The sequence below is a fragment of the Cydia splendana genome, chromosome 9 (assembly GCF_910591565.1).
Source record: "Cydia splendana chromosome 9, ilCydSple1.2, whole genome shotgun sequence".
In the NCBI taxonomy this organism is placed as follows: Eukaryota; Metazoa; Arthropoda; class Insecta; order Lepidoptera; family Tortricidae; genus Cydia; species Cydia splendana.
The window spans coordinates 1,228,866-1,247,583 of record NC_085968.1 but is presented as its reverse complement, the minus strand read 5'-3'; the positions used below and the strand labels follow the sequence as shown (position 1 = coordinate 1,247,583).

The following is an 18,718-nucleotide window of genomic DNA, read 5'->3' as shown; positions in this document are numbered from 1 at the left end:
CGATTATTAAGATGATGTTTATAACTGACGATTCGCAATCGCTTAGGTAAAACTTAGGTACCAATAAGTTCCCTGTCGTATGTAGTGAGCGGCATCTCCAGCCTGCTGCGCCCAGATAGTCTGCTTCTCATGTAGCAACGCCTCTACCTCTGCTTGTTTATTGGCTAGATCTCTTCTTAGCTGAAAACAATATACAAAACACAAACATACCAATAAGCTCCCTGTCGTAGTGAGCGGCGTCTCCAGCCTGCTGCTCCCAGATAGTCTGCTTCTCATGTAGCAACGCCTCTACCTCCGCTTGTTTATTGGCTAGATCTCTTCTAAGCTGAAAACAATAATTATTAAATTGACTTATATAATTTTAACTCTAAAAGCATATACTAACAGTAGGTACCAGTCTGCAGTAAATAATTGTGGTACATAATTTACTTACTCTAGCATTAGTCTGCTTCATCTGTATAAGATTCTTGGCCATCTCTTGTCTTTTGTCTTCCACTTCAGCAAAAATGGAATTCCCTTTTGCCGCTGCAATTGACAAGATGATAATTTTTAATTTTATATAAGCAATGTGTAGGTGCGCACCACCTGGAGGCTGTACCAGTTGGCCTCGGCTGGGTGGAGCTGGAGGAGGCCATGCTGGACCGTGAACAATGGAAATCCCTTCTGAGAGGCCTATGTCCTCGATACCACCATAATCATATAAAAGGATCCTAAAGGAAGTAAAAGTAATCCTGTTTATGGTAGCATAAAAAATTTGCTCGAGAGGTACACCCTCACGCAACAATTTTTTTTAAGATGGGTAGTGGTTTAAAATGTATTGCGATAATTTAGTTTTAAACGCATTGAATGAACCTGTCCGTCCAAGATTAGATGGTAATTTATTATAACCATAAAACATTAATTAACCTTATTAAAAAATGCGGAGCTTGGAGGAGGCCTATGCCAAAGTTGGAGGAGGCCTATGCCAAAGTTGGAAGAGACAAATGCCAAAAGGCACACCAAACTGCGGGACATTTTGTAGTTGACAAAAAATTATAATATCAATTTAATAACCGTTGTAGCCAAGGATCGGAAATAAATGGCTATATAGATAGATAGATTAGAAAATGCACATTTCCTCACCATGCTCAGGCCCCTCATCAGGCTGGCGCGTGCCTCAGCGAGATCCGCAAGCGCTGCCGCCTCACGCTCGGCCGCCGCGCGCAACTCCTCACGTCGGAGCTCCGCAGCTTCACGCATTTGGCCCATCTCCTCAACCAGTTCCTCCGACCTAGAAATGCACACTCCTCACCATGTTCAGGCCCCTCATCAGGCTGGTGCAGCATAGCGCGTGCCTCAGCGAGATCCGCAAGTGCTGCCGCCTCACGCTCGGCCGCCGCGCGCAACTCCTCACGTCGGAGCTCCGCAGCTTCACGCATCTGGCCCATCTCCTCAACCAGCTCTTCGGACCTAGAAATAAAAATAAAAAACTAATTTTCATCAACGGGTAGGTTTCATCTATATCAAAGGGTATAGTACCTAAGCCGTAGTTGTAAGCCGATACAAATAGATGTGGTCTGAGTAGATAGATAGCACTTTGTCTCTGAAATCTATGGCAGTGGTTCCCATAGTTGATTAGGCTACGACCCACCTAACAAAAACTGCTAAATTTGGGACCCACCTATTGGCCGTCTTAAAAAGGGGCATAAAATATTATTGGTAACGCTCAGGTGCCCTAGTAGTTTCAGGGCCCAGTCGATATTCGCTTGCGTCACCAATGGGTCGCAACTCATAATTTGGGCAATGCTATGGGGTTTAGCAGTCTATGTGTGGTGAATAAATAAATAAGTATAATTTTATTTTATTTCTTTCCTTCAAGGCTAGATTATCCTTAGACACTTAATTCTATATTTTTCACATTGCCAAACATCAAAAGTCTCCAGACTAAGCATTAAATTCTCTTTTCAAAGATGTACAAGCAAGAATTTCAGTCAGGCGAATTTCTTGAGGCGACCGTGCAAGTCAACGATGCAACACAAATACTAGACACACAGGCGAATAAGACTGACACGAAGAGTGAGAGACGTCGCACATCGCTTCCAAGTATCCGGCGTGGAACAGCTGTTCCAGGAACCACATGCTCCCTAGAGGCGGCGGAACGATGGACTTACCTGCACTTGTACTATGTTAAGCTGGGTACTACTCAAGAGCAGGTGCATACGCACTTGATCAATATCTGCGGAAGTAATGACTGCACCGTGGAAGAACTGAAAGCACGGGGCAAATATGCCTCTTTCAAGATAGGGGTCCCATCGACTTTAGAAGAACAAGTCATGGAGACTGATAATTGGGCTAAAAATATCTGCATCAAGCCATGGCGTAATAACTTTCGTAAATTTCGAGACTACAGTAAAGTTGAATAGACGCGTAAAGTTTAAAAATGTATCTGTTTTTTATCAGAATGTCCGAGGGTTACGCTCTAAAACTAGCACTTTTTATAAAAACATACTTACATGCCCATCGGAAATAATTGCTTTGACCGAGACATTTCTGACTAGCTCCGTAAGTGACGCGGAACTGTTTCCCACAGGATATGTCGTGCTCAGGCGTGATCGCGCTGGCGATGTCGGGTGGGGAGGGGTTCTGCTGGCTGTGCGAAATTGTTACTCTGTACGCTTAGTCAGTAATGTCAACGGACAAACTGACGACATGGAATTGTTAACAGCCATAATAGAATGGAAAAATCTAAAATTCATTTGTTGTGTGGTATATTTGCCGCCCAATTATAAAGATGACCAATATTTGCAAGTTTTAAACTGCCTGGAAAATATAATGTGTAAATATTCTGATTTAGATATACTAATTGTAGGTGACTTTAATTTAAACTCGTGCAGTGCAGTTGTCAAGACACAGTTTCAGTCCTTTTTAGAATTTGGGAACTTGTATCAGCATAATAACATAGCTAACGAGCATGGCGGAGTTTTAGACTTGATACTGAGCGGGCCTGGGCTGCAAAATGTGAGTGTAACGGGGGAAGTGGATGCCCTGGTGCCCCCAGACGCATATCATCCGCCACTCGAGGCAACATTAGCACTGCGTCGGGGCAAGTACGAGCAACTGCCATGCCCTCCCCTACCAGTAAATGCTATCGATAACCCACCATGGAATTTTCGTAAGGCTGATTTTAGGACACTATATTCGAGCATAGCAAGTATAAACTGGAGTGAGGTTCTCAGTACACAATGTGTGGATACGGCTACTGAATTGTTTTACGCAAAGCTAAATGAATGTATTAGTAATTGTGTACCGTTGAAAAAGCAGGCTGCCCCAAAGCGCTATGTATACCCATCATGGTACACACCGGAAATAATCCACAACATCCAAAAAAAATATTTTCATTTTCGAAAGTTTAAAGAGATGGGGATAGATTTCAATCGAGAACTATACCGCTACTATAGAGGCCGTGTTAAATTCCTCATCGACAATGCCTACCAGCAATGCCTCCGAAAGCTTGAGAAGGACATTACTGAAGATCCATCGAGGTTCTGGAATTATGTAAAGAGCAAGCGAAAGAATAGGAGTCAGACGACGGAATTTACCTATGAGGGTGAGAAGGTGTCGGGACAAGCAGCCGCAAATGCTTTTGCTGACTACTTTAGCTCGGTGTTCCATGATGACGAGCCGCAACTTGACGATGCAGACGCAATGCAGGCAGTGAGTAATGCAGAGTCTGAGGCGGCACGGGTCACTGTAGATGTTGTGGACGCCGTAGAATTGCGAAAGGCTGTTAGACGACTTAAGTCACGCAGTTCGGCAGGTCTCGATGGTATTCCCCCATATCTCGCAAAGGACTGCAAATATGCAGTCTATCCTGGGGTATGGAAGAAATCTAGAGTCACTCCTGTACCTAAGAGTGGTTCAAGTACGGAAGTAGAAACGTATAGACCCATAGCGGTCCTGTCTGTCTTTGGCAAGCTTTTTGAATCGATGATAGACTGTCAAATTAGTCATCAGATTTCTACCCAGCTTGCTAACGGCCAGCACGGGTTCCGTAGGGGACGCTCGACTTCCACCAACCACACAGTTTTTGTGGACTATGCCGCTGCAGAGATGGACTCGGGCCGCCAGGTCGACGCGGCGTATTTTGATTTTAAGAAGGCGTTTGACCTTGTTGATAATGACATCCTCTTGCAGAAGTGTGCTTCCCTAGGTTTCTCGCCAAAGCTTCTTAAATTCTTCGCAAGCTACTTAAGGGATCGGTCTCAGGTGGTCAAGGTTGCTGGATGCGAGTCAAAGCCGTACTTCACCCGATCCGGAGTGAGCCAAGGAAGCACCTTAGGCCCGACACAATTCATGATCATGATAAATGACCTGCCGGACGTTGTAGCCACTGCCAAGTGTTTATTGTTTGCAGACGACCTCAAACTCTTCCTGAGTGTTGGCGAAGCAAGCGACTGTGAGGCGCTGCAGCGTGATATAGATGCGGTGGCTAAATGGAGTGAAGTCAATAAATTACATTTTAATGTCTCCAAATGTAAAACTATCACTTTTAACAGAATCCGCAAGCCGATAAATGCATCGTACACTCTGCATGGTATCCGATTGGAGCGCGTCACAGAGATTTGTGACCTTGGACTAACGCTTGACAGGGAACTTAACTTCCGGCAACATATCACTACCATATGTCTGAAGTCGAGCAAAACACTCGGATTTATCATGAGGATGGCATACCAGTTTCCTAATCCTAATGTTGCCATAAGGCTTTACAATGCATACGTTCGCAGCAGACTGGAATTTGGCGCTATAGTTTGGGATCCCCATGAATCAAAATATATCCTAAATATAGAGAAAATACAACGCAAATTTGCTAGGTTTATATACAGACGTAAATATGGATACTACCCCTATATGTATCCGTCACTATTTGTTTCGGCTATGGTAGGGTTGGACACTCTGGAATTGAGAAGGAAGTTGCTGCTCATAGTACACTACTACCAGCTTCTAAATTATAGAGTTGACAATCCGAGTGTGTTGGGGCAGATAGGACTGCACGTCCCCATTCTAAAGCGCGGAGGTGGAGCCGCGGCGACGCCCGCACCCGTTCGCGCGGAGCGTTGCGCGCACTCGACGGGGTGATAATGCTCCCACGCGTAGAGCACTTCTGCTGCTGAACAATCTGTACATGCAGGTTGCTGATGCAGATATATTCCACGACAGTATGGGTGTTTTCGTGAGACGTGTTAGGCTGTATCTTGGCAATTGCAGAGCTATATAGGTAGGCAATTAATTCAAACTTGACATGATTTATATATTATTATGATGGTATTATATTTGACTTACTTATATAAAATAAAATTAATGATTTCTTATAATGTTAACTCGCAAATTATTTATAATGTAATTTAATAATATGGCTGTATATATTTTAGAAATAAGGTTTGAATTATTCTGTGACATGCATGTATTAATATAATGTAATTTAATGTTAATTATTGTAGTGTGTAAGTGCTTTGGTCTAGAACTGTAAACTTGCATATTTGGAAATAAATAATAAAATAATAAAAGCTCACCTCATCCTCCAGGATGCTATCTCAGCCTTAGTCTCTTCTAGCGCCGCCTTCGCTGCCGCGGCCTCTTGCAACGCCGCCGACAGAGCAACCCGTACTTCGTCTAACTCCCCTGTATCACGCTCCGGCGACTGCCTGTCTTCTTTAAACGCATTCTCCTCTTTCAAACGACGAATTTCATTTTCAAACCTCTTCACCTCTTTAGCATGACTCTCAATCAGTTCCGTACGCTCCTCGCGTAACGCCGAAATGTCCTCCTGAAGCTTAGTTATTTTGGAAATCAGCTCATTCTTTCTCCGCGCCTCCTCTGCTTGATGGGACTCTAGTTCGGCCGTTAAATACCTCTGCACGTCTAAAGCCGTGTTATGATTTCGTGTGGCTTCATGTAGCTCCTGTTTTGTGGCATCGTAAATGCTGGATAAGTTTTCGAACTGCTTTTTGAGAGAGTAATACTTTTCAGTCAGGTCACCATTAGTTATGTCTACGATTTCTGTGCAACCTGTTTTGTTGCTGATAGTAGAGTAATCCATTGTCACTTGTTATGACTCAACGCGCAAATGTATACAAATTTTAAACAAAAATTGTTCAACTTTAACTCAGAAACACGAAATTACACTCCGTATTTTTCAAACATAAACGGCAACGGCAAAATACACAATGACAAAGACATGAATGACAAAACTTTTTTTTAATCTACTTTTTTTTTTTTTTTTTTAATTTATTTCATGACCATGGATACAAGTGCTATCATCTGTTTTTCAACCAATCAGCGTACAGCTTCGGAACTTTAAAGTATATTCCTTTTGACTCACGACTTTAAAATCTAAACCTAGAAAACTACTAAATTAAAAATTCTATGAATATTTTCTTAGAAATCGGGTATTATTAAAAAAACAAATACTTTTAGTGGAATGAATCTATAAGTTTTAACAAACTTTTAATAAAATAATACATGTAACTTCAATGAAGAGGGTACGATGGTAACGTGTAACGAAACGAATGATCAGCAGAGATGGCGTGTGACGTTTACATGCCAAGTCAGCCAAGTTGTCAAAAAAAATGTCGGCCAACAAGGAAAATAACCTTGTTCAGGCCTATATTGAATTAAATAAATTTTGTCAAGGCGGAGATTATGATAGAGCGTTAAAAGCTGCAGGGAAAAGTAAGTCTAAGTTCTTGTAATGTCTACCAAACTTCATGTTTCTAACCATAAAAATATGGTCACGATTACTTTTCGAAAGTTTTGCTCTCTTTGCCCCTTTTTATATTCAATTTAGAATAAGAATAAGAATAAGAATAAGAAACCATTTATGGCTAATCTTTACTTTATGGACCCACGATTTGGAGGGTGTGTTGGGTATGGGGGGGTAGAGGGTGCAAAGGGCTACCCCCCAGTCCAACCCCCATGGCGCGGAACCCCATGGTTATGGAGATATCCATGGTTAAAGTTTGTATGAAATTACTATGAAATAAAGGAGAAATGTAATAGCAGATGTCGATAGGTGCCGTTTTTTGTTAATTTATATTACCTTTTATACCACACCACCATCCTCAAGGTCACCAAAATCTCAAGGTCACGAAATTTTATGGTCACCAAAATCTCAAGGTCACCAAAATCTTTGGTCACCAGAATCTCAAGGTCACCAAAATCTTTGGTCACCAGAATCTTAAGGTACCCAAAATGTCAAGGTCACTTAAAACCGAATCAGAGAACCCCACTATCCACGTGGTCTTGTCTGTCCTACCCCTAGAGAGCAATTCCAAAAACGGAGGCGCGGAGGGAGGGCAGCCCTCGCCCGCCGTGATGGAGCGCGGGAACGAGCGAGGCGAGCGGCTGAGGCTGGTCGCCGAAGGCGACCAGTAAGCCGAAGCTGCGGAGCCGAGTGTAGTGAGCGTGCTTTGTCACGCGAGGGCGGAAGGGCTGCTCTTCCGCAGCGCCGGAGCTAACCCAGATCCAACAGCTTCAACGCGCCCCCCCCCCTCACCCCTCACCCCCTCCTCCTTCAAAATTTGCTGTAATCCCTTATTTCTTAGTAATTCCATACAAACTTTAACCATGAATATCTCCATAACCATGGGGTTCCTCACCATGGGGGTTGGACTGGGGGGTAGCCCTCTCCCCCCCCTCCCCCCTCCCCCCCTCCCCGCCCCAAAAATCGTGGGTCCATAAAGTAAAGATTTACCCCATTTATTGCAACACAAAAAGCACACTGGTTACATAATATAAAAGATTTACCAAAGAGTTTGTGCGGCAAAAGGAACGGGCTCAGCATACGCCGCGTCAGTCATTTCATTAGAAATTGCCTGCGCAGCGCTGATTTTCAGTCCGTCCCCTTCACTGAACCACATTGTCATTTATTTAGTTTATGACAAAATATAATGAAGGTACAGCCTTTAAACCTCAAAAGTTAAATTTTGTGTTAAAATAATCTCCAACCCGTTTAAAATTAAATCTGTCCTCACATTTTCTTACTAGTTCCTTTTTTTCCATAATGTGACTTAAACTACCTTTTATTTGCATCCAAATTCCTCTAAAACATCTTTCAGGAACATTAACCTGTAATTAATCATAAAATATAAACATTTCAGTCCTGCAAATAGCACCAAATGAACAAAAAGCATTTCACTGTAAAGTGATATGTTTCATCCAGCTGCATAACTTCAAGGAGGCTTTAGCCGTCCTCACCAACCCTAAGAATGCTGCGCTGGCGGCCGACCTGCACTTTGAGAAGGCCTACGCACAGTACAGGCTGAATTGTCCTAATGATGCATTGCAGACTGTGGATAATGCGCCTGAGTTGACTCTGGCTTTGAAAGAATTGAGGTCAGTACTTCAACATTGTTGACAAATTACATACTATAATAGTTTTCAAACTCGAAGGGTAGGATGACACCTGTCACGCCAAATCTCACAAAATTGTGTTGAAATGGACTTCCGGTTCGAGCGCCATCTTGATGGCACGCGGCGAGATTAATTGATTCGTTTTTTGCTCATTAATATTGTTTAAAGTGTAATATCGATAGCCTATTATACAGTAAACTAATGTGGTAGTGTGCAGTGAATGGAGAATTTATCTTGAAGCATGTTTAACCATCATTTTGGAGTCTACGGCCGGTTGTCCACATGTTTCTTGTAAAGCCCGCTATCGCTTTACAAGAGCTAAATCACCGTACACTGTCTTGTACTAACCGTACAATTTCAATCGTTTTACCCTGCTACTACGACCTTGACACTGGCGAAATAGCCCCAATAGGCTGAAGCCATAATTTTAAAAGAATGAATGAATGTGTTGAAATGACGGTGTCATCCTACCCTTCGAGTTTGAAAAATATTATAACCCCCTATATAAATACGGGTCTGATTTAGTTAAATTATGTTTTATCCCTTTCTTACGTGTTGTTGGATTCCCTCTCACGTGGTGTTGGAATGCAGCGTAGTGGCCCCATACAGGGCAAAACATCTCAGATCCCCGAGAGATCTCCCCGAGGTCCTACTCAACATCAAAGGTTTGATAGGATTCCTCGAGGAGCTGGGCTGGCAGGACTAGCCCCTTTCACGCAAAATAGGCGCAGGACTTCGAGTTGCGGAAAATCGCCCGTACTACAATACAATACAATTCCTTTCTTATGGCTCCTCTACACGAATGGCCTACGCCGGGCAATCCAAGGGACGCATTTATGCATTAGAGGGAGCAAGTGATATTGCTATCTCAGTGTACCGCATGGCTGTGTCCCTTGGATTGGCCGGTGTTGGCCATTCGTGTAGAGGAGCCATTACAAATACATAAGTCAAAATGACAGTTAAAGACAAACAATTCATAGCTAATTCAGGCCAGTATCACATTTATGAATAACGCCATTAATCCTCATGTTGTTGAAATTTACAGTTTGGTCACAGACTACATAAACATATGAGGCAAAAATAATGAAAGTATCTTTAATCAGTAATTTCATGAGTTGTCTTTATGAGGTGAAAGTATACCATATGTTCATGCATGTTAAGATTACTGTGGGCTAATTCCATCCAAACCGGTATAGCTATAATTTTCTAATTGAAAACTAAACCAATCTACATACTCTCCATTTATAAAATTTGTATGATTAATGTTACAATCACTTTGAAATATTTGTATAAAATAAGCTTATTTTTATGACCTGTTAAATTCTAATGCAGTCTTAATAATCTTAACCCATTGCTTTATTGTGTCATATCTTTACAGGGCTCAAATCCTGTACCGCTTGGAGCAGTACCAAGACTGCTACAACATGTATCGGGACATAGTGAAGAACACTACCGATGACTATGAAGATGAGAGGAAGACCAATATGGCTGCTGTTGTTGCCAATTTAGGGGCCCTCAACCCGGTAAGCATTCAATGGTATTTCACTTAAGAATTTGATTCTATTTTTTGCTAGATTCAAGTGACTGATAAATCTACTATTGCAGTCCAGAAATATCCAACATGTATTAATCCGGCATGTGCACCACAAGTTAACCCCTTTAGTCCCATGGAAACGATATCGTGCCTGCAATCAATCAAAATTCAATTCTAAGTGTAAATTCGCATGTCGCGTTTTGGCTGGCAAATTTAGATGGCCGCCAAGGACGTCGACGCGCGCGGCTTCAGCCCAATATCAACTTGTGTACTCCAATAAGGTGACGCCGCACACGATAGGCGTGGCGTTCAAAGGATTAAAAGTGCTCGTAGAACTAGCATGCGGCGAGTTACGTCTCAGGCATGCAGGCACAAAAATAATGGCATCAGTACAGCAACAATCAAGTGTCAAATTCCAAATTTAAAATTACTGTTAGACTTTACTCATACAGAATAAATAATAGTACTAGGTACAGAAGGTTAACTCTCAACAAAACGCGTCTATTACGACAGATATGACCGCTAGGTGGCGCAAGCGCGAGCAGGCGTCCGTTCTGTAGTGGTGCGCGGCAACTACTACTGCTAGACACCAAAATTGGTCTGGGCCGCATGTACATGTAGCGACGCGACGAAATCGCGGAGTGAGCTACTCCTGCTCATACTAATCTTTTGATCAGAACATTCTAATTTACTAACTCCTTTTTCAGTCGGCAGACTTACCCCAATTCGACGAGAACACCTATGAACTGGCCTACAATGTTGGAAGCACTCTGGCCATGCGTGGTAAATACAACGAAGCCCTCCCGGTCCTTAAGAGGTCCGAGCAGGCTTGTTCCGAGAGTGTTCTGGAAGACGGAGGCACTGAGGAGGAGGCTAAAGAGGAAGCGGGTATCATCAGGTCAGTAATTACTTTTTTTAAAACTATATTTTTAACATGTTATAAATTGACTAGTTTACATACACCGTGGGCTGGAATAACCTGACAAATTTTACAGGTTTACTTGACCAAATTGAGTGACTAAAATGTCATACAAAGTTTTCTGAAATCGGTCTTGTTGTTGTAAAACCTACTTATTCGTTGTAATGTTTTTTTTTTCGCCAAGATGTATAAAAAAATAATGTAATGGGTGCAGTACGGGATAAACCGGTTAAATCGTTAACCCAGTGTCAAATTGTATTGGTAATCATGGTAACTCCAGGTTTAACTGGTTAGCCCCGGGTTAGTGGGATGGTGTAAGGAGCGCTAAGGCGGTAAACTAGATGGGGAAGCTCCGCGTACGTCTATTTCAGAGGTTTTATAATAATGATTATACAATTAAAACATATGAAAGTAACTCATGAAAAAATGTTCCATTTTAGGGTGCAACAAGCGTACTGCCTACAACAGATGGGCAGAGAGAAGGAAGCGGCGACCATCTACCAAAACGTGTTAAAGGACAAGCCAAGCGACCAGGCGCTGGTTGCCATTGCTAGCAACAATCTTGTGGTCATTAACAGGTCAGTGAATTAATGTTCACGTCTGTATTTCATTAATGAGAAAGGTCAAATAATTTTCATTTGTGGCCTGAAAAGTAGAGGAGGTTCATATTTTTTTTTATATTTTTTATTTTATTTGATCTTTATTGCACAGTAAAAAATATAGGTACAGTGATAAAAGGCGGACTTAATGCCACACAGCGTTCTCTACCAGTCAACCTTTAAGTATATTCCTTAATTTTTCAAAGACTGCTGAACGAAATATATTTTTTTCAGAAAAGATCAACCTAAAATAGGCTAAGTTATTTTTTTTGTGTAATTAGCGCATTGTGTGCCGAGTGCTGCTGAAGATCTTGAAAAGTTGGCATTTTAAATTGTTTTTTTTTTCTTACCGATGTTTCTTTACTAAGGGTTGTATTCCACCTGTATTTGCGTCTCACTCTCTCATTATGCAAAATGTGAGACGCAAATACACATTGCACCAAGAAATAGGACAGTTGAAATACCACCCTAAAATACATATTTTATTTGCAGGGATACCAACGTGTTTGACTCCCGTAAGCGTATGAAGGCGGCTACGGCTGAGGGGCTCGAGCATAAGCTGAACTCACGCCAGCGTACATCCATCACTTACAACCAGGCTATTCTCGCCATCTACTCCAACCAGGTATGTCTACCTTCACCCACACTGTTAACTAGCCATCGGTGGACCTTATTACAAAAGGCATAAGTAAGATCTACCGATGGACAGTTAAGAGTGTTGCTGTTTGTACAAGGCGCATTCTATAAAAAATCTACTTTGTCAGGGATTTGACGCGGGTCTCTATTGTTTCCCAAATAGTTTTAAGTCATAATGTATTGTTAGTCCGAATTTTCGTTAGTCATAATTGGTTTTTCTCAGAAACGCGTAACTTTTCAGGATTGCCATAAAACAAACCAAACCTAACCTATCTATAGAATAACCTTACGAAAATCCTGAAAAGTTAACGGTTTCAGTTTTATGACTAACGATAATATGACAAACAATACATTATGACTTAAAACTTTATGTGAAACAAAGGGACCGCATTTGACGCACAGCTTAATAATCTGCAGAAACCTTTATTATATACCGTTGAATTCAAGCTAAGTTTATCAAACGTTATCATGCCAAATAATGGCTTCTTAGCTTTAAAAGAATTGTAAAAATATAGCGTTATGTATCCGACATTATTCTAGAATGCCCCATAAGATGTTATATCAAAGTTACCTATGTTCCGCATGGAGAGTATTTAGTTCATACTGAACAACTTTTACTGCTGAGTACTGACCAACCTCGAAATTGCGGAAAAATATCTAAGCCGTTGCAATCTCTAAAGGAAAGCTTCTTTCTCATCATCTACTAAAAGTTGTTCAATTTAATTTTGTTTTCATATACATTTTAATTGTAATTGTTCCAGCCCGATTTCTGCAAGCAATGCTGCGTCAAACTTACCAAGTCCCTCAAACAAGAACAACGAGCGGCCCTCGTGGAAGCTTCCTCCCTCGTCAAAGACGGCAAGAAGAACCAGGCCGTGCAACTGCTGCTCAAAGAGGGGGGGACTCTTACTCTGGCCGCGGCCCAGGTGTTGCTGGCTAGTGTAAGTGGACATTATCTTGTGAGAGTTCATAAGAAAAGTAGGCATACTAGGGCGAACTTTTAACTTAATATGATTTTCTTCCAGCTAACCTTAGAATATGTTTTGAATAACGCCATTAATTTTTCTTGCTCAAATCTCTTTAGATCTATTTTTACATTCCCATAATTTTCCGCAGGGTGACCGCAAAGCAGCCGTCAAACTACTAGAAGAGAGCGAATACAAATACCGGCCTGGCGTTGTCGGCGTTCTGGCTACGTTGCTCTGCGCCGACAACGAACTGGAGAAGGCTTCGCAGCTCTTCAAGGACGTTTATGAGCATTACAAGAATGATGAGGTTAGTTACATTTTGGTGCCGTGACCAGGATATTACGATTTTTTTTTCACACCACCTATTCGGAAAAGAGCTTTTTCTTCCCTGCTAGGAGGGATCAAAGTGGCACTTTTCCTCCCTGCTAGGAGGGATCAAAGTAACACTTTTCTGTTCTAGCACACTGTTTTTACATTTTTTTGCACATTATTTTTTTTAGCTTAAATAATCTGTTTAAGCATTAGATTGTGTCAACACTAAGATTTTTTTATTTTCCTCATCGTTGACGTGAAAAGCAGTATGTGTCACACGGTATCAAAATTATTTCGTCATGGGCGTTAACACTTGAATCCCTCATTACGCTCAGGTTTCTACTTTAGAATCCCTCACTACGTTCGGGATTCTATTGTAGAATCCATCGCTTCATTCAGGATTCAATGTACGCCCTTGACGGAAATACATAATAATATGTCATTTTGATCCCTTGTAATACAAATTACTATTGTTTCTCATATATAGGTGTGAAGTAGATAGTGCTCTGACTACGTTGCTTTGCGCCGACAATGAACTGGAAAAGGCCCCGCAGTTTTTAAAGGATTTCTATGAGCAGTACAAGAATAATAAGTTTCGTCACACTTTGGTGCCGTGACCAGGATATTACTTTATTTTTATTTTCTATGAATATGGTTGAAAAGTCGATATGTGTTCTGGAGACGTTGGTTTGCCCTGACAATGACCTGGAGAAAGCTTCGCAGCTCTTCAGGGATGTATATGAGCATTACAAGAATGATGAGGTTAAATAGTTAAACTTTGGTTCTGTCATCTAGGATACCGAGTCCGAACTTTAAATAGATGTTCATAGTGTTTTGGCTATGTTGCTCTGTGTTCACGAGCTCACAATGAAGCAGATATCAGTTTGCAATGTGGTTCCATGACCAGGTCACTAGAAACAAAGCACAGAAACTCGGTAAAAATACAAATGTTTTTTGTTGTTAGCTAAGTCAGATGTGAGTGTAGATATTGTGTGCCTTCGCATATTTTAAGAATGTCCCGGCTCGTGGGATCTATCACTTTAAACTTTCAGGTCATTGTCGGGACGTTTAAAAGCGTTTTCACGTGTGTCTGTAGGATAAATGTACGAGTTTGTTTTCCCTCAGCGTTTCGCGTCGCTCCGCGCGCTGTGGCAGGCGGCGGCGGGCGTGCACGCGCGCTTGGGGCGGGCGGGCGCCGCGGCCGCCGCGCACGAGGCCGTGGCGCGCGCCGCGCCCGGCGACGCCCGGAGTCTGGCCAGACTGGTCAAGGCGCTGGCGGCCGCCGACCCGGCCCGGGCCAAGCAGCTGGCGGAGAGGTTACCGCCGCCGGCTCATGTCGAGGTATACTTACTATTATAATCATTCTATGATACCGATATACATACGTCGGGATTTTTGATGCGAAATCATTCCCGCACCGAAAACCCCGATGTTATAGATGGTCAAGCAAATCTTGTCAGTAGAAAAACACAGCAAATTTAAAAAATGTAGGCGCGAAGGGTTATCGTCCCATAAAAAAAAATTATTTCGCGCCTCTTCTTTCTACTGACAAGGTTTGCTTGACCGAGTATACTTTTGCAGTTACTTTTTTCGAACTGTCAAAACGATTTTGATACTATGGAATTTATATGAAACACTAGCATGTGACGAGAATTCGTAGTCTATGATGTGACGTCACAATAAATTTACCTACTCTTTATAGTTTTCTACGGTTTTAAAAATAGAAATTAGGTCTAAAATTAACTGCTGTCTACATTTATTTATTTCATGCATGATGTAAAATAATTACTTTTAAATACAGGCCAATACCCTATTGTACCTTCAATTTCAGGGTAAAATTGACATAGAAGCTCTAGAGTCATCCAAATGGATGATGGGAGCCAAGGTTGTGAAGAAAACCGTTCAAAGCAAGCAAGAGCAGTCGCCTGGGTAAAACATAATACTTTATCCCTTCTTATAGTTCTTAGTGGGTAGTGACCCCGCATGTGAAGACAATGGAAACACCCAAATATTCCGAAATATGTTTTTCCGACTTTCATAACCTCGATTTTCATAATGCCGATTTTTTATATGTCCGAAATATCGAAATTACGACTTTGAAAACCACGAAAGAAGAAAATCACGACTGTATTATTTCCGAATACTTAAAATCCGATTTTCATATGGACGAAAGCTTAAAGTTCCGATTTAGAAAAAATCCGAAAATATTTTTTCCGAATTTGTCTATTCCGAAAAATCATTGACCGATCGGTAATAAAGTAATTCGGTATTCAGAAATTCGATCTTTTGTAAACTCGGAATAATGAAATTCGTGATTTTCAAAATAAGACTTAAACGCACTTTTTTAAGTCTAACTAACCAAAATCCGAATCGGAACACCCCACTATCCACGTGTTCTTGTCTGTCTTACCCCTAGAGTGTGTAAAAAGCCGAAGGCGCGGAGGAGAAGCAGCCCTCGCCCGCCGCATTAGTGCCTGCGCTTTGCTACGCAAGGGCGAAGAGGCTGCTATGCCCGTAGCGCCGGAGCAAATGCGGAGCCCAACAAAAAAACTGTTGCCAGAAAAGTGGTTTAGGTTAGGTTAGAACTGCAACCCCACGAAAACAAACTGTTGCCAGAAAAGTGGGTTAGGTTAGAACTGCGACCTCACGAAAACAAACTGTTGCCAGAAAAGTGGGTTAGGTGAGGTTAGAACTGCAACCCCCAAGAAAACGAATTGTTGCCAGAAAAGTGGGTTAGGTTAGGTTAGAACTGCGACCCCACGAAAACAAACTGTTACCTGAAAGGTGGGTTAGGTTAGGTTAGAACTGCGACCCCCAAGAAAACGAACTGTTGCCAGAAAAGTGGGTTAGGTTAGGTTAGAACTGCGGCCCCACGAGAACAAACTGTTCGGTGACCAGCAAGCCGAAGCTGCGGAGGCGAGCATTTATTGTGCCTGCGCTTTGATACGCAAGGGCGAAGGGGCTGCTTTGCCCGTAGCGCCGGAGTAGATGCGGAGCACGAATCGATAAATTCGGACTTTAATAAATGGGGATATTTAAAATAGGAGTCACGTGGAATCGGAATTAAAATTTACGGAATAATGGCATTTCGGAATTCGTGATTTCAAAAATCGTAATAGTTAAATTCGGTGTTTATCACTATCGGAATTTTTATATTCGGAATTATGTGGTTCGGAATTTTAAAAAATCGTCTGTTTTGCTATTCGGAAATATACACTTTCGTTATTTTCATCGTTCGTGATTACGTCGTAGTCGGAATTTTGATGGGTCGAGCATTTAAAAAACGGAATAATAAAATTCGATATTCTAAAATTCGGCATAAAATATTAGAATAAGACCCCATTAAGAAACCATATTTCGGAATTATGTAGTGTACCCGAAGCATGGTCCTGGGTTCGAACCCCGGTATGAGCATTTATTTGTGTGATGAACACAAATATTTGTTCCTGAGTCATGGGTGTTTCCTATGTATATAAGTATGTATTTATCTATATAAGTATAAGCTTTACTTATGTAATTTGGGGCTAGGTTGATCTGTATAAGAGGTCCCCCTAATATTTATTTATTGGCCTAATAATATGTAATAATACTTTGTAAGATGTATATTTATGGTTGTTATTGTCCTGAATACCAATAAAAAAATTTTTTTTCTTACGACATCTAATGATAATACCACATTTAAAAAATATTAATCAATCTTTGTCTGCTAACGATTTTATATATTAATGTAATGTAATTACAGAACGCCAGGGTCGGAGTTGGGCTCCAAGCGCAAGCAGAAACGCAAGCGCAAGACCAAGCTGCCGCCCAACGCGGACCTGTCCCGGCCTCCGGACCCAGAGAGGTAAGTTTCAACTACACTATGGTAACAAAGGACCCCTGCGAACACCTCTCCTCAATAGGGGGTATTAATGCAATGTTCTGCCGCCAGAGTGCAGCACTAGCACCTATCGTAATTCGTAAACTATAGAGTAACTTATACATACTGTGCCTTATAAATTGTTTTTTGACAAGTTTTCACAGATAATAAAATATGAGATTGGAAATTTCATAATTCACTCGGACGTTAATTAGTCCTCCGTTAATTGAGGTTGGTACAACTGGCCCTATTTCTTTGAAGTATATTGACATTGTGTATTGTCAATGGGGAGACACTCCTCCTTTCGGGCAAACTCGGCTCCGTTCGGCTCAGTTTTGCTCCGAGAATTATTAGGGTTGGCACCATTTGACGTTCTTTTACGTGCACAGATAATATAATCACTTGAATTTTGACAACCCCAAATAGCCGAAAGGGATACTGCCGTACATTAGAAAGGGACAACATGATTCGTCCCTGAATCGATGTCAAACTTCGGTTTTGTAGGAGGTGAAGAAAGGATTCCGTACCATAGTACTATTATTTATTCTGTGGTATTGTTCCCAAAACAGGTGGCTGCCGAAATACGAGCGCACGGCGTATCGAAAGCGACGCGGCGTGCGGCGTGACGTCATCAAGGGCAGCCAGGGCATGTCCACCACTGCCACTGATCAGTAGTAAGTATTAACATTACTTGGAGTATTTTAGATACTAATATCAATGGGGAGACACTCAAAAGACTCACAAACTCGGCTCAGCATGGCTCTGAGCAATTATTAGGGTTGACACAACTTGACGTCCCTTTGCGTGCACGACCACAGATAAGATAATTACTTGAATTTTGACAACCCTAAATAGCCGAAAGGGATAGTGCCATAAGTTAGAAAGGGATATCATGATTCGACCCTGAAGCGCTGTCAAACTTCGGTTTTGTAGGAAGTGTGCTGTCTGTACGTATTACTTATTCTGTGCTAATATAATATTTTTCTACTGTACTTCTATTTGACTGAAATCAACTTCATTTTATAACTATTCATACACATGCTTAACGATTTAAAAACCAAATTTAAAAACAAAAAAAAATCTTTAACCACAATTTATGTAACTGCGGCCCTTGAATCTTAAGAACCCTAATTGTGTACCTATTGCACAAAATAGTAAGACCTTCACTTCATAATTTGGGCCGAATATTGCACGGAAGTTTACTACTCAGTGTTTAATGATGAAATTGTGTTACAGCGATATGAGCAAGCAGACGCCTAGCGCCGCCACGGCCGCCAAAAGCCCTCGCGTGGAGAAGCAACAGGAATCAGCCTGGTCACGCAAGCAACAGCAGAAAAAGAAGGGCAAAGGCCGCAAGTGGTAACTCTGTACCGATATATGCACAATAAATGATTATTTGTACTGTAGTCTTTAATCTTGCAACCTGTGCTTATAAATAAAAACGAAAACCCCACATAAGCCTCTAAAAATGTCATATGCTCAAGGAATTTTGATTAGAATAAG

The 18,718-nt window shown here is 41.6% G+C and overlaps 2 protein-coding genes across 2 annotated transcripts in view; one reads left to right on the top strand and one right to left on the bottom strand.

Moving 5' to 3' along the window:
* Positions 1 to 6,169, bottom strand: part of LOC134793369 (protein Spindly) — a 54,219-nt gene extending 48,050 nt beyond the window's left edge. The window contains exons 1-4 of the mRNA XM_063764931.1: positions 5,550 to 6,169; positions 1,292 to 1,449; positions 434 to 525; positions 211 to 325 (exon numbers count right to left, since the gene is read on the bottom strand). Coding sequence (XP_063621001.1) covers positions 211 to 325; positions 434 to 525; positions 1,292 to 1,449; positions 5,550 to 6,076 — 892 coding nt within the window. The 5' untranslated portion in view covers positions 6,077 to 6,169. The remainder of the gene's footprint in view (positions 1 to 210; positions 326 to 433; positions 526 to 1,291; positions 1,450 to 5,549) is intronic.
* A 391-nt stretch (positions 6,170 to 6,560) lies between these two features.
* LOC134793334 (signal recognition particle subunit SRP72) lies at positions 6,561 to 18,616 on the top strand. Its single transcript, XM_063764875.1, has 13 exons — positions 6,561 to 6,708; positions 8,136 to 8,370; positions 9,767 to 9,911; positions 10,630 to 10,820; positions 11,282 to 11,419; positions 11,933 to 12,065; positions 12,838 to 13,017; positions 13,193 to 13,351; positions 14,482 to 14,697; positions 15,188 to 15,285; positions 17,099 to 17,200; positions 17,785 to 17,889; positions 18,452 to 18,616. The coding sequence occupies exons 1-13, from the start codon at positions 6,606 to 6,608 to the stop codon at positions 18,576 to 18,578; spliced, it is 1,932 nt and encodes a 643-aa protein (XP_063620945.1). The 5' UTR covers positions 6,561 to 6,605; the 3' UTR covers positions 18,579 to 18,616.
* Positions 18,617 to 18,718: the final 102 nt, after the last annotated feature.